Source organism: Sphaeramia orbicularis, chromosome 9 (genome assembly GCF_902148855.1).
Source record: "Sphaeramia orbicularis chromosome 9, fSphaOr1.1, whole genome shotgun sequence".
NCBI classification, from domain to species: domain Eukaryota; kingdom Metazoa; phylum Chordata; class Actinopteri; order Kurtiformes; family Apogonidae; genus Sphaeramia; species Sphaeramia orbicularis.
The window spans coordinates 613,454-629,325 of record NC_043965.1 but is presented as its reverse complement, the minus strand read 5'-3'; the positions used below and the strand labels follow the sequence as shown (position 1 = coordinate 629,325).

Here is a 15,872-nt window from a genome sequence, read left to right as displayed (position 1 = left end):
TAATTTTAAATTCACGAGTGGAAAGGATCATCTTCCCGACAGCACCCGAAGGCAGCATAACTGGCTTTATTATCTCCGTAGGGAAATTTGGCCTATGCATTTTACCCATAATCACCGAACAAAATATAAACGCACCACTTTTTTTTTGCTCCATTTTCATGAGCTGAACTCAAAGATCTAAAACTTTTTCTGTGTACCCACAAGTTTATTTCTCTCAAATATTGTTCACAAATCTGTCTACATTTGTGTTAGTGAACATTCTTCTTTGCTGAGATAATCCATCCCCCTCACAGGTGTGGCATATCAAGATGCTGATTAGACAGCAGGATTTTTGCACAGGTGTGCCTTAGGCTGGCCACAATAAAAGGCCACTCCAAAATGTGCAGTTTTATCACACAGCACAATACCACAGATGTCACAAGTTTTGAGGGAATATGCACTGGTCATGCTGACTTCAGGAATCTCCACCAGAGTCTGCCTGTGAACTGAATGTTCATTTCTCTGCATAAGCCATCTCCAAAGCTGTTTCAGAGAATTCATGAAGAAGACTGTGCGAGGAAATGGTGGTCACACCAAATACTGACTGGTTTTCTGACCCCCTGGACCACCCAATACAGTAAAAGTGCACATTTTAGAGTGGCCTTTTATTGTGCCACTAAGGCACACCTGTGCAATAATCCTGCTGTCTAATCAGCATCTGGATCTGCCACACCTGTGAGGTGGATGGATTATCTCAGCAAGGACAAAGGAGTGCTCACTAACACAGATTTAGACAAATTTATGAACAATATTTGAGAAAATAGGCCTTTTGTGTACATAGAAAAAGTTTTAGATCTTTGAGTTCAGCTCATGAAAAATGGGAGCAAAAACAAAAGTGGTGCGTTTATATTTTTGTTCAGTGTATGTACACAGAAGTTAGCATTAGCATTAGCATGTAGTAGACATTAGTATCAGAGAGCTGCCATTAAAGACACAGGATACTTAGCCTTCACATCGGTTGCTGAAATTCTAAGTCAGTTCATCCAATCACAGATCTCCACAGAGTTTGGGGTTAGCAAGTTCCCGACAATACCAGAGCTTTGAAAAAATACTGAGTCCAGTATTGTGTCTGTTTCAGGAGGTTTTATTCAAGTTCAAGACTATTATAGAGGAAATAAAAGGCAATAAAAGTCCAATCAGAGTTTGACCTTTGACCTTTTACACTGATAAGAACCACCACAGAATTTGTCCCCTGCTCTGAGGCGTCCGTCAGGTCTTTCTACATAATAACAGCTGTTCCATCGTCCAATATTCACAATAAGCAGGGCTGTCAAACTCATTTTGGTCAGTTCAGTTCCATATTCAGCCCAGTTTGATCTGCAGCGGCCAGACCAGTAAAATAATGACTTATAACATATAAATAATGACAAATCCAAGTGTTTCCTTTTTGTTTTAGTACAAAAAACCCCCATTACATTATGAAGATATTTACATTTTACAAAAAAATGTGAATAACCTGAAAAAAAGAAATTTCATTTGAAAAATTGTGCAATTTTAACACTATTCTGCCTGGACTTATTATTTCTACATGTACATTTACACACAGTGTTCCATAAACATTTGGGAACAGCAGAATATTGTTAAAATTTTGGAGTTTGGAACTAAAATTTAAACAATTTCTACAATATTCCATCTGTTATTCTGAACACAACTCCAGATCCCAGTGGATCCATAAATGCACCAAACATTTAGGAACAGACAGAATATTGTTCAAACTGCACATGTCTGTAATGGCGCTAGTACAGGCACAGAATCCAAAGCAGAACTCAGGCAAGATGTAAAGTTCAAAAGATTTATTAGTCACACACAGGTGTAAGAAAATATAATGACAAAATCTTGAGGATAATAGGTGGTAATTTCCTCTTCGAATCAGTCCTCCGGACCGAGAACGACAACCCGTCTCCCCGTGTGGTTAGCGGGGTCTTTTTCCCGACTGGGGAAAAGCAAAGGGAGGTCAGGGACGGAAACAGGTCATACACAGGTAAGCTATTACTCAGGCGACAGGACATAAGGGTAAGACAAAAACTCACGTACCAAAAGTCAGGCAAGGCGATCAGAACCGGGAATCAGATGAGGCAGAAAAACCGACAGGGAGCAGGCAGTAGCAAAACCGGGTAAGCAAAAACGGGTCAAAAACAGGAATCCAAAACAGACAGACAAGATCAGAACGCTGGTAAGTACTGCAAGAGTAACAAACTGGCGACTGACAGAGGGAAGAGACAGGGTTTAAATACACAAAAGGGAGGGAAGACAACTAGACACAGGTGGAACAGATAGGGCGGAGACAGGTAATCAGGTGAAAGGTGACAATCAGGAAAGGAAGTAAAGACGACAGACAAGACACATGAGGGGAAACTAACAAAAAAAACAGGAAGTGACAAACAAAACATAAAAGACAGACAAAACCAGACTAACGTCTGGCTGCAGGCATGACAGTACCCCCCTCCTAGGGACGGCACCAGACGGACCAGGGACATCAGGATGGTGTTGATGGAACTCTCGGATCAGGTCAGGGTCCAAAATGAAGGAGGCCGGCACCCAGGAACGTTCTTCAGGCCCATACCCTTCCCAATCCACAAGGTACTGGAAGCCCCTCCCTCGCCATCGAACTGCCATCAGCCGTCGAACCGTGTAGGCTTGGTCTCCCTCAATAAGGCGTGGAGGAGGTGGAGGTTGGGTAGGCGGGACCAGGTGACTCTCCTTAACAGGTTTGACTTGGCTCACGTGAAAGGTGGGATGGATCCTCATAGACCTTGGCAATTTAAGACGTACAGAGACAGGATTAATAACTTTCGAGATGGGGAATGGGCCTACAAACCTGGGTGCCAGTGCGATTCTCCATCCTTAGGGGAAGATGCCTGGCCGACAACCAGACCCGCTGATCGGATGGTAAACAGGTGCCGGGATCCTATGACGGTCCGCCGCGGTCTTGTAACGGCCCGACGCCTTCATCAGAGCCTGCCTGGCCGAGACCAGGTCCTATTACATCTGTGGATCAGAGCCAAAGCCGAAGGAACGCCCACCTCCTTCTCCAATGAAGGAAATAGAGGCGGCTGATAACCATACACTATATGAAAGGGTGACAAACCGGATGAAGCACTGGGCAGAGAGTTGTGAGAAAACTCCACCCACAACAGGTGACGACTCCAGGAGGCGGGGTTTTGGGAAGCCAGCACACGGAGCCCCACCTCCAGGACCTGATTGAGTCTCTCCGTTTGACCGTTGGTCTGTGGTGAAAGCCAGAGGACAGACTGACAGAGGCACCAATGAGAGAACAAAAAGCCTTCCAGAATTTAGCAATAAACTGAGGTCCCCTATCGGAAACAATGTCTCTAGGGAAACCATGAAGTCGACAAACATGTTGCAACAGCGCCTCCGCAGTCTCCTTGGCAGACGGGAGTTTAGGCAGGGGAATAAAATGTACCATCTTAGAAAAACGGTCCACCACCGTGAGTACAGCCGTGTTACCATTCGACGGAGGAAGACCAGTTACAAAATCCAGAGCGATGTCCGACCAGGGTCTCCTAGGGACAGGTAGCGGATGCAGCTGTCCCATCGGCGCTTTGTTAGAAGCCTTACAAGCCGCACAGACAGGACATGCGGCCACATATTCACTCACGTCCCTCTCCATGGCGGGCTGTCTGATCAGAAACAGGGTTCTTCTCACACCCGGGTGACACGCCATCTTAGAGGTGTGGCCCCACTGGATCACCTGAGAACGGATACGAGGAGGAACAAACAGGCGGTCTGGCGGTACGCCATCCGGAACTTCACAGTTATTAAGGGCTCAATGACCACTTCTCTACACCCCATTGAAAAGCCCCCACCATACAAGAACTGGGCAAAATAGGTTCAGGCTCAGAGACAGGCTCTTCAGGGGAGAACACTCTGGACAGTGCGTCTGGCTTACCATTCTTGGAGCCTGGACGATAGGATAGGGTGAAGTTAAAGCGTGTGAAAAATAGTGCCCACCTGGCCTGCCGGGAGTTGAGGCGTTTAGCCGAACGTAGGTACTCCAGGTTCTTATGGTCGGTCCAGATTAGAAACGGTACTTCTGTCCCCTCCAGCCAGTGACGCCATTCCTCCAAGGCCACCTTAATGGCTAACAGTTCACGGTTGCCTATGTCATAGTTCCTCTCGGCGGGATAGTCTTCTGGATAGGAAGGCACAGGGGTGAAGCCTATTATCGGCTGGCGAGTGCTGAGAGATGACCGCCCCCACCCCCAAATCGGAGGCATCGACTTCCACCACAAACTGTAGAGCAGGATCAGGAACAGACAGGATGGGAGCGTAGAGAACGCCCCTTAAGGCGATTAAACGCTCTGTCAGCCTCGGGCTCCACCTGAACGCAGACTTAGAAGAAGTGAGAGAGTGCAGGGGGGCAGCCACACTGCTGAACCCCCGAATAAACTTCCTATAAAAATTAGCAAAACCTAAGAATCTCTGAACGTCTCTCCGGGAGCTGGAGTAGGCCATTCTCTCACGCACTGACCTTTTCTGGGTCCATCTGGACACTCCCCTCCGAGATGATGAACCCCAAAAAAGAGACCGTAGACTGATGGAACTCGCACTTCTCCTTTGACATACAGCTGATTGTCGAGGAGCCTCTGGAGCACCTGACGCACATGCTGAACATGCGTGGTCTCGTCTGGGGAAAAAATCAAAATGTCGTCCAGATAGACAAACACAAAAACATTCAACATGTCTCTGAGAACGTCATTGACAAGGGCCTGAAAGACAGCGGGGCATTGGTCAGGCCAAAAGGCATCACCAGATACTCATAGTGTCCACTAGGGGTGTTAAACGCTGTCTTCCATTCATCCCCTTCTCTGATTCTAACCAAGTGATAAGCATTACGAAGATCCAACTTGGAAAATTTTAGCCCCATGCAAAAGTTCAAAAGCTGAGGACATCAGCGGTAATGGATATCGGTTACGACTGTGATGTCATTTAGCCCCGATAATCAATGCATGGCCTAAGAGACTTATCTTTCTTGTCAACAAAAAAGAAACCTGCTCCTGCAGGCGAAGAAGAGGGTCTGATTAACCCAGCTGCCAGAGACTCGTCGATGTACTTTTTCATGGCCAAATTTTCAGGACCAGATAGAGAATATAATCTCCCCTTAGGTGGAGATGTACCCGGGCGAAGTCAATGGCGCAGTCATACGAACGGTGAGGAGGTAAGGCCGTCGCCTTGGATTTGCTAAATCCTTTAAGTCATGTAACACAGGGGTACTTTCTCCAGAGCAGGAAACTCCTTATCCTCTCCTACAGGTACACTAACCGGGGCTACGGAGATCTGCGGAGTCTTGGGGGATATACAGGTAATTTAATAAATTTACAGCGAGTCTCACAGTCTTTTCCCCAAGAATAAACTCCCCGGTGCCCCAATCAATAAATGGCTCATGTATCTGAAGCCACGGGTAACCCAGGATGAGGGGCTGGGACTCAGAATCGTAGACATGAAAACTGATACTCTCCGTGTGTCCATCAGAAAACTGGACTGAGACAGGATCGGTACAGTGGGTTATCCGGCAAATCACGTGGTCATCCAGGGCCCGGGCCTCCAACGGACGTTGAACTGGACGACCGAGTCCCAACTTCTGTACCAGGTTCCGGTCCATAAGATTAGCGTCGGACCCGGAATCGATCAGAACGGGGTGCTGGAGAGACAAAGAATCAGAGCAGAGGAGAACCACAGGAAACGGACGGGAAACAGTGGATAAACATACAGTTCTGCTCAACAGCGACCCCTCACCTGTTGCCCTCAGGCTTAAGAGGACAATTGCTAACTCTATGACCTTGTCCACAGTACAGACATAGACCCTCGGTCAGGCGACGTCGGCGTTCTTCAGCTGAGATGTGGGTTCGGCCCAGTTGCATAGGCTCCTCCTTACCCCCGCCCGTCTCAGCGACAGGGGTACGAACCACCTCCCAACCGAGCCCCTTGCTGGACGGAGAGCGAACCACAGACTCCTCTGTCTGCCATACTGACTCCTGATCAGCGACCCGGATGGCCTCAGCGATGACGTCGTCAAGGGGTGGAGCTGTTGGCGGAGCGCCATCCCGGCCCACGGAACGGCTTAGCCCGGTCAAAAAAGCAGTGATCAGGGCCTGGTTGTTCCACCCTGATCCACCGCTAGTGAACGAAAAGCACTAACATACTGCCTGATAGACTGATCTCCCTGTCTCAGCCTCATCAGCTGATGCCCAGCGAATTGTCCCCGAAGGGTGGTCATAGACCCTCTTAAGTTCAGCCACTAGGATGGAAAAGACTGAACTGCTGGGGAATTCTGCTCAAAAAGAGCGTTGAAATAACTCAGAGGGGGTCCCTCTAACAGACTGGCCACATAGGCTATTTTAACAGAGTCTTTGGAAAAACGAACGGGCTGAGAATCAAAAATGAGCTGGAGCTGAGTGAAAAAATCTCGACAAGTATCGGGATTACCTGAGTACTTGGACGGTGCCGGAATGTGAGGCTCAGCCGAGTCTCTCACTGGTGGACTGGCGGCCCGGTTCTCGCCTGACGCGGCTGCCGCCGCAGCCTGGGTACTGGTGAGTAGGGCGACCTGTGTGGTTAACTGGTTCATTTTATCGAGTAAGGTATGGAGAGCCTGATCATGTCCACCCAGCCTGTGCCCCTGTGACTGAATAGCCTCCTTGACCTGAGTGAGCTCTGCTGGATTCATTTTGTGGCCAGTTTGTACTGTAATGGCGCTAGTACAGGCACAGAATCCAAAAGCAGAACTCAGAGGCAAGATGTAAAGTTCAAAAGATTTATTAGTCACACACAGGTGTAAGAAAAATAAATGACAAAATCTTGAGGATAATAGGTGGTAATTTCCTCTTCGAATCAGTCCTCCGGACCGAGAACGACAACCCGTCTCCCCGTGTGGTTAGCGGGGTCTTTTTCCCGACTGGGGAAAAGCAAAGGGAGGTCAGGGACGGAAACAGGTCATACACAGGCAAGCTATTAATCAGGCGACAGGACATAAGGGTAAGGCAAATAACTCATGTACCAAAAGTCAGGCAAGGCGATCAGAACCGGGAATCAGATGAGGCAGAAAAACCGACAGGGAGCAGGCAGTAGACAAAACCGGGTAAGCAAAAACGGGTCAAAAACAGGAATCCAAAACAGACAGACAAGATCAGAACGCTGGTAAGTACTGCAAGAGTAACAAACTGGCGACTGACAGAGGGAAGAGACAGGGTTTAAATACACAAAAGGGAGGGAAGACAACGACACAGGTGGAACAGATTAGGGCGGAGACAGGTAATCAGGTGAAAGGTGAGCACAATCAGGAAAGGGAAGTAAAGACGACAGACAAGACACATGAGGGGAAAACTAACAAAATAAAACAGGAAGTGACAAACAAAACATAAAAGACAGACAAAACCAGACTAACGTCTGGCTGCAGGCATGACAATGTCGAGTTGCTCATCTTTGTTTTATTCATGTGTTTATTTGCGTTTTATTGTGAAAGAATAGTTTTGTAAATGTAAATATTTTTACAGTGTAATCTTATTTTTTTCACTTAAATTTCTCCACATAATTTTTCACAAAGTAAATTTGTCCTTGTCATTATTTCTGGGTTATTGTGTTGTTATTTTGACTGTAGATCACATTGGTCTGTATGTGGAACCTGAACCAAAAGGATTTGGAAAACCTGGACTGTTCAGGTTCATTTTTGCACTTTCATCCTGCAGGGCCGGAATGGAACCTTTGGTGGCGGGGGGGCAGATTTGGCCCCCGGGTCGCATGTTTGACACCTGCGACATAAAGACTAAAGAACAGAACTGACTGGAGTCTTTTCTGTCCATGTGCAGCTTTAACTGTTTGTCAAACATGAACACGCCCATAGTTTTTTTTGGTTGGATTCAGACCTGGGTGAGTGAAGACGAACGGGAAAGGACTTCAGCTCACTGTAATACCACTGACGACCACTAGATGCTGCAACCATACAATGGACCCATTATTCATTCGCCCTCACATTCTCCACTCTGGTGGAGGTAAACTTAGTTTGTAGCCACAGCTGCCCTGGGGTAATTCATACACTGGAGGTAAGGTGGGTGAAGTGTCTTGCCCGAGGACACAACAGCACATGACTAGAGTGGGATTTGAACCACCAGCCCTTTGGTTATTGAGCGACCCACTCCACGTCCGGAGCCACGGCCCAAACAGAGATCGTGGGTAATTTTGTCCCTGAGAAGTGAGACAGGATGTGGAAGGTTTTTCCTCTTTGTGGAAAAAACCACATCAGACAGAAGCTGCTGTTCATGTATGTTTTTATTGTCTGTTATTTTCCACACACCTTCCAAACCTGAGTCCAGTTTCATTCTTTAACTGGACCTTCAGACTGTAGTGTGACTCAAACATACATCTCAGAGGACATGCATACAGAGTTTCCTCCAGTATTAATACAGATACTGTGATAAAAGGTAAAGGACTGTGTCTATACTGTAATAAAAGGGATGAAGTTCAGGCTCTGAAATGTCCTCAAACTATTAAACTGACATTTTTTCATATATGTCACACTTGTCTCCTGTGAGGTGGGAGACACACTCGAGTGAATATTCAGCCGTGATGACGCCATACTTATGTTTGCAGCTCAATGGATGTGACCCCTTCCTCACATCCCATTCACAATAGAACAGCCTCTCCTCACGGAATGGATCTTTATCTCTGAGCTCAAGGGTCAGTGTCAGTGTAGTGTCCACCTGCATAAAAAATGGAAAAACATCAAATCAAAAACCAGAAACACAGGTTACCATCATACACCTGTTCCTCCTCAGGTGTTCTGCAAACCACCACGTACTGAAACATAATGAAAGCAGAGAGACCACCCCTACTGGTCCAGAACCAAACACAGATGGACTGTTTTGAGTCAAACTGAGGTCAGACTGTACCCTACAGTGACTGGTTCTGGTTCTGGTCTCGTTCTACAAACAGTCTGTGGATCATTTAACTTTCACTGGTTTAGATTTTGATTTGGAAGGATGGTTCCACCTGTCCATTTAAAGTGGATACCTACCAAACCCAGATAAAACGTCTCGTCCCACTGAGGGTCGTTTGACTGAATCATTCGGGTGCTGTCGAATTTTCCACCGTATGATATCTCAACATACCTGTAGTAGATAAAAATGTGAAAGTGAAACTTTCTCAGTGTGTGTATGTGGTGTCCATCACCCCTCCTCCTGTATCTTTGCCGTTTCCTGACTTACCCTTCAGTGGCACTGAGTACATCACCATACAGACGAAAGCCTCGGAGAATGGTCACCGTCAGCCAGCCCTGCCCCAGCCGTTCGGGGCAGCAGTCACCATGATGGCTACAGGATCGTTCTGTGACGAAATTTGTGGCTGAAAATTTGATGTCCGGGTCCCTTATGTATGCATTTATGGCATCTTCCAGTCCATGTTTTGCCTTTTCATTCACCAGATCATAGAGTGGTTTTTTGACGAAATCAACAATCATAGGGATGCGCTTCAGGGATTCCTTCCACTGATGATAGCCCTTAGAGTCAGGGTGCTCGCTAGAAACCAACCCGCTCCAAGGATCGCCTCCCCTCACCATTGTTTCCTCTACATACAGACCAGCAGAATAGGAGCCCTTCATATGCCTGTTCTTTAGGAAATCGGAGCATGAAGACTTTAGTCTGGCCAATCCGAGACCCACTTCCAGATCCAGGGATATACACGTCTGTGACTAGAGAACAGGAAGGGAAATCAGGTTAATTTCTATGTTTCATGGTTAAATAAAGGATAAATAAATGTGCATTTGACAAATATTTACTCCACATACATCGCTAGTGGAGATGTCATTCAGTCTGGATAAACACGTACGTGTCGCTGCAAGTCGTCTGATTTGTCCTCCAAGAGTGACCTAAAATTACAGCCAATAGAGTTTCGTACATATAGAAGTGTAGTGTATTCAAAGAAGAAAATAAGCAGGCATCATCCATATCCCATATCATATCATCATCATCATCATGGTTCCACCTCCTTCCAGAGGTCACAGGTCATGGTCTTTATCTTCTGTTGATCCATCGGTTGACCTTCATCTGCGACAGCTCCTAGATATTTCCAATCCAGTAAGTCAGTTCTTATGGCATTTGATGTGCTATACGTACACATTTTTTACCTTTCGTGTGTTATTCGACGCTCTTTGATCGTGTGCCAATTAACGTCAAGATCTCCAGTTCACATAACCCTAACCCTCAGTGCATGGTATTTGATGTGGCGTGAATATACAGTACACCCAAAAAGCTTAAAATACGTACAGATAACATGCCAATTAAAAGTGGCATGTATACTTACGCAAGTCATGATATCATGTTGGACAGTGAATCGCCAAAAATGGTGACAAAATTCAAAATGGCCGACTTCATGTTGGTGTGACGTCATCGACCAAGTTGACTTTTTTTTGTATATCTCATTGAGACACATACGTATACCAAATTTAATTCCAATCAGACAATGTGGCCTGGGAGTAGTGGTCTTTAGGGGGCGCTACTGAGTGCTTTTTGAATATTTGTTTACAACAGCAATAAAATATCAAATTTTTTTCTGCAACTCATGATTTTGTTACACAAAAAAAAAGTTTTCATGCATGCTGAAGCTCTCAAAAATGTGAAGGAATGTGTAATGAACAAAAAGCACGGCAGATACAATAGGGTCTTCACAGGTCTTTGCATTGCTAGCTGAAGCCTTAATAATATAAATGTGTCATTCACCCGATGGATGTAATGAGTGCCGTATTTACGTATGAACTCTCTGTATTCATCTTTGGTTGCAGAGTTATAGGATCTTGGCAGCTTTTTCACATCATTCTTAAAACCGTCGTTGAGACGTCGCTTGTTGGTCACAGCGTGCCTAAAAAACAGAACAGAACCTGAGCTCCGTTCAAACCCTGACAACAATGCAGGCATCTTTAAACCCTACCTGTACAAAGAAAAACGCTGCCAGTGTGAGCTGAAGGTGTAGTGGTCGTCATCATTTCTGGATTGTGCAAATTCAAACGAGTCAGAATGTCCTCCTCCAACATTCAGTTTAGCCACCTTCAAATCGGCTCCAACCTGAAAGAAGGTCATGAGATTGTTGACGTACCATCACAGCAATGAAGAAGGTGTGCAGTATTATGAACAGAGTGAGTAATGTGCATCTACATCTGTTACATATTAGCTTTGAAAGGTTTCTTACCTTCCAGTCGTACATGTCCTTTAATTTCACCATATTTACCAGTGAACTGTGGACAGTCATATCAAAAAATGAACAACCTTTGTTTCTTAAACAGTAGTAACCGGATGTCTAGTTCTATGAACACGTGCAAAGCCTTCACTATTGTTTCTCCACGTGTGAGACAACGCCTCAGTATCCAACTATTTATCACTGTCCAATCAGGAGGTAACGACCAAACAGTGTGTAATAGAAACTATGGAGCTCAGAAGAACCAGGGTCAGCTGGAGCTCCAGTTAGAGGACTACTCACATAGAACGACTCCGTAAATACTACATTGACAGTCATTAATGTCTTTGAGGTACAAGATTTGGAATATTTGGGCGAGTGAAGGGATGGGCTGTTTTGTGACTGCTTCAGAAATTGATGAGTTGTCTCTTGGTCACATTTCACTGCACATCTGGGGGTATCTTCGGAAAAAAGGACCAAATGCATGTTGAGCAATAAACAATAAATCTGTACAGTTTGAGGAGTGGTTTGGAAAGTCTTTCTAGAGGGTCTAAAAAGGACACCAGAGTTACTCCAGGGCATGTCCAACAGTAACGTCTGTCACATGAAGAACATCTGAGGGCCTCGTTTATTCCAACTCTACGAACTTCTCCGTTTGTGTTTTGATCATTGGAAAACGGATCAAAATAGAAGTCCTACGAGCAGTGGACGATGACCACGTCTGTTTGATGAATACATTATTCAGCTCGAGCCAAGGCGAGCGTATTCGTCTCACTCCTATGAGTGCATTGTAATAATCTGTCTGTCCATCTGAACATGTTACAGAGTGTATTCAACAAATACAAACCAGGCAACTGGGACCTCGATGAACAAATGCTGAATATGTGTCAAAGAAATTCTGCCAGACTTCGAGTAGTCGGCTAAAAATACGACTCGAGCCTCATTTGAATACATTTTCAGGACCTTTGGGGTGCAGTGGAAATGCAAAGTACACAGATTACCAGGAATTCTTTTACCCAGGTAAAGAAGTACCTGGGAATCTGGTGGAAAAGGAACTTATTACATGGACCACTGACAGGACTTGACCTCCTTTGCTGTTGCTGTCTCAGTCACCTCCACTCCTGGGAACAGCCTCTTGTCTGACAAGAAGAACTCTGTCGATGTCGTGGTCACACAAGACCTGGTCAGGCCAGTGCACCAGCCTCCAAAGAGTCCTAATACCAACCAGAACCACAGGAATGGTCTAGTCAGATCATTAAGCCGTCATCCTGTCGCTCTTGGACGACACTGACAGACAGGAGCCTGGACTCAGACTGATGCTAACAGCTTAGGTAGAGGAAACACAACTGGTCTTCATCTGACGTTGTTCAGATCCAGGTCTGAGTTTCATAGTGAGGTGGATGAAGTGATGTTGACCTGAGGGTGTTACTTCCTGATTGGGCAGGTGTAGCACATATGACACATTTTTTAAGCTAACGTCCCTCACCACCTTCATTAAAGCACAGTCCTTTAACAGCACATATGTTGAAGAACAGACATACCTTACAGAGGAATGCCCTTTACTGATAGCTTCAGTATGTAGCTAGGCTCGTCTTTCCAAAAATGAGCAGAGAATGGAACCTGAAAATAATGTAACAACAACATGGTCAAGTTGGTGATACATATTACCCATGAGTCTGTGAAAAGAAATTACTGAAGTACTGTGAGTCAGCTCTGCAGCTGGTTGCCTTGTAGGCGGTTTCAGGCAGAAGATATACATGTCCTTTTTTTAGACATGATATCCATGTTGATCGGTATGGATGTCTTTACGCTCGTAGGTGACCACATCCAAACTCTCCCCACCAGGTTGTGTCCTGGTGCATGGGAGCTGCCATACACTGACTGAAGTTCCTGATCTCACAGAAGACACCAGAGGAGGTAGGACATAGGAGGAGGAGGAGGAGGAGGAGGAGGTGGGGGGCGAGGCTGAGGATTGAGAGGAGAGGATGGCTGGAGGTTGACACTGGAAAATAACAACAAAGACAAAAGACAATCAGCGGTGCTCACTTTGGACTTAGACGCTTTCGTAGAAGAAAAGAGGGTGGTGAAGAACTCCGGCAGGTTTGAGGATTTTCACTGAAAAGAATCACCTCTAGTGAACCCAGAAACAGCTGCTAGCTTAAATGAGGAGGTAGCTGAAGTCAACATATGACAGCTAGATACCTGCAAAGAACAGCTGAGGAACAACCCCACAACCTCCCTGTCTGGGACACTGGGTTTGGCCCGTTTGTCCTGGTTATGGGACATACCTATCAGGGGTCTGAACTGCTCCAAATGGTTTCTCAAAAGCCCTTTTCTACCACCTAAAACGTGAGCTCATTTTAACGTGAAGTCAAAGCAGTAAATATCTGTGCAGAAAAGTCTGTACCAAAACAAAGTACATGTCATTATAAGGCTGTTCAGATCTGATCACCGGGCTCAACTGACTGGAAGCGATGTCACTGACTCCCACTAGTCTTAATATTAGCTGCTAGTTGGCATCCAGCGGGAAAAACCAACGATCAAGAAACAATGACCCTACCATGGTCAGACCTTCTGAGACATGCTGAGTCAGTTGACAGAGGGCGAGGTATGTGGGCCATCCCATTAGCCGCTAGCTAGCAGCTAAATGGATGTTGCATTTCTGATAAGATTGGAACAGGTTTTCGAGGCTCTATTTTCTTTTATCGAACAAAGATTTGACATTTAGACACATTCATCATTGTCTAATGCTGCGTTTCCACTACATGGAATCGGCTCTTGACTCGACTCGGCTCGGCTCAACTCTGGTACCAGTCCTATTTCTGGAGACCGTTTCCATGACAGGATACTACTTACTTTACAGTACCTGGTCGTCATAGCAATGTGGCGCGTTACTTCCGTGTCGTCTGCTCAGAGTTGCTGATAAACTCACTCGTTTGTGTTCTCTCGTCAAACTCATGGTGAATTTTTCCATCTGAACCTCCTCGACAAACCATGGTTTAGTTTTACAGACTGTCATCATGTGGATTAACCTACCGACAGATTTACTGGAAACTTCTGCATCTGTTTTTTGTGAAACGATGGGTCACAGAGACGACTCTCTGACCAATCAGTGGTCTGCAGTGTTCAAATGTCATGTTTTAGTATCTGGTCCCCAGTCCCGGAACCTTGGCGAAGGTGATACCAAAAAAGTAGTACCGGGTACCAGATTCCAGGTCCTTTTTCGTAATGGAAACGCAAAAAGGCCGAGTCGAGTCAAGTCGAGCCGATACCATGTAGTGGAAACGCGGCATAAATGACCTTGAAAGTACATTTAACACCCACAAACCTCATGATCTCCTCCACATTATCTTCCAGCCAATGGAACCAGGCAGCTGAACCAGAAAGACCAAAACCTCCACACTGAGCCTGTCCCAGATTTCCAAAGTCCTCCTCTGGTCTCAGACTTTAATCCTGTCCTCCATGTGGAGACGTTTAGGATGAGTTTCATCTCATGGCTCAGCTCCTTCTTCAGTACCAACATCACTGCATCCAACAAAAGTCGTCATCATCATTTCCATCAGTCACCCCGAACATCCATCTTTTCCCCTTGGACTGCCTCCTACCCCCAACCCATCTGCCCATGTCCACCAATTTGACCCAAATCCCACCATCTCTACCTGCTCATTCTTACTGTGTTGCATTTGCTGTCGTTGCCTGTTCATGCACAATCTCCGGAAATGGTCAAAATTCGTGCATTCATTCTTGAGTTACAACATGTTTTGTGAGGCCACCTGGACACTCACCTTCAAAATCTGAGTTATTCTTGAGTCCAGGTGAATGTTTGGGCCAAATATGAATTTCTAAGATGGACTCATATGACGCAAGATTGACTTTTACCCAGTGGTGGAATGCAACTAAGTATTTGTACTTTGTTTCTGTACTTAAGTTCATTCTTTCATATCTGTACTGTAGTACAAACAAAACGCTGGACCAGCTCTATACTCTCCATCGGGTGCTCGAGGGTTCATGGGAGTTCGCCCAACCAGTCCACATGTGTTTTGTGGATTTGGAGAAGGCGTTCGACCGTGTCCCTCGTGGTATCCTGTGGGGGGTGCTTCGGGAGTATGGGGTCCGGGGCCCTTTGCTAAGGGCAGTCCAGTCCTTGTATGACCGAAGCAGGAGCCTGGTTCGCATTGCCGGCAGTAAGTCAGACCTGTTCCAGGTGCATGTTGGACTCCGGCAGGGCTGCCCTTTGTCACTGGTTCTGTTCATAATTTTTATGGACAGAATTTCTAGGTGCAGCCAGGGGCCGGAGGGGGTCCGGTTTGGGGACCACAGGATTTCATCTCTGCTTTTTGCAGATGATGTTGTCCTGTTGGCCTCATCGAACCTGGACCTTCAGCGTACACTGGGGTGGTTTGCAGACAAGTGTGAAGTGAGCGGGTTGAGGATCAGCACCTCCAAATCCCGAGGCCATGGTTCTCGACCGGAAAAAGGTGGTCTGCCCTCTCCGGGTTGGTGGAGAGTCTTTGCCCCAAGTGGAGGAGTTTAAGTATCTTGGGGTCTTGTTCACGAGTGAGGGAAGGATGGAGCGTCAGATTGACAGACGGATCGGTGCAGCGTCTGCAGTGATGCAGTCGCTGTACCCGTCTGTTGTGGTTCAGAAGGAG

At 46.2% G+C, this 15,872-nt stretch overlaps 1 protein-coding gene and 1 pseudogene across 1 annotated transcript; both read right to left on the bottom strand.

The window, feature by feature from the left end:
* LOC115425531 (glutamate receptor ionotropic, NMDA 1-like) overlaps nt 1-5,121 on the bottom strand; it is a 63,255-nt pseudogene extending 58,134 nt beyond the window's left edge.
* Nucleotides 5,122-8,310: 3,189 nt separating this feature from the next.
* LOC115425772 (perforin-1-like) lies at nt 8,311-12,774 on the bottom strand. Its single transcript, XM_030143527.1, has 8 exons — nt 12,762-12,774; nt 11,236-11,281; nt 10,978-11,111; nt 10,770-10,908; nt 9,839-9,919; nt 9,261-9,742; nt 9,071-9,164; nt 8,311-8,756 (listed from the first exon to the last, which is right to left on the bottom strand). The coding sequence occupies exons 2-8, from the start codon at nt 11,266-11,268 to the stop codon at nt 8,544-8,546; spliced, it is 1,176 nt and encodes a 391-aa protein (XP_029999387.1). The 5' UTR covers nt 11,269-11,281; nt 12,762-12,774; the 3' UTR covers nt 8,311-8,543.
* Between the last annotated feature and the right edge of the window lie 3,098 nt (nt 12,775-15,872).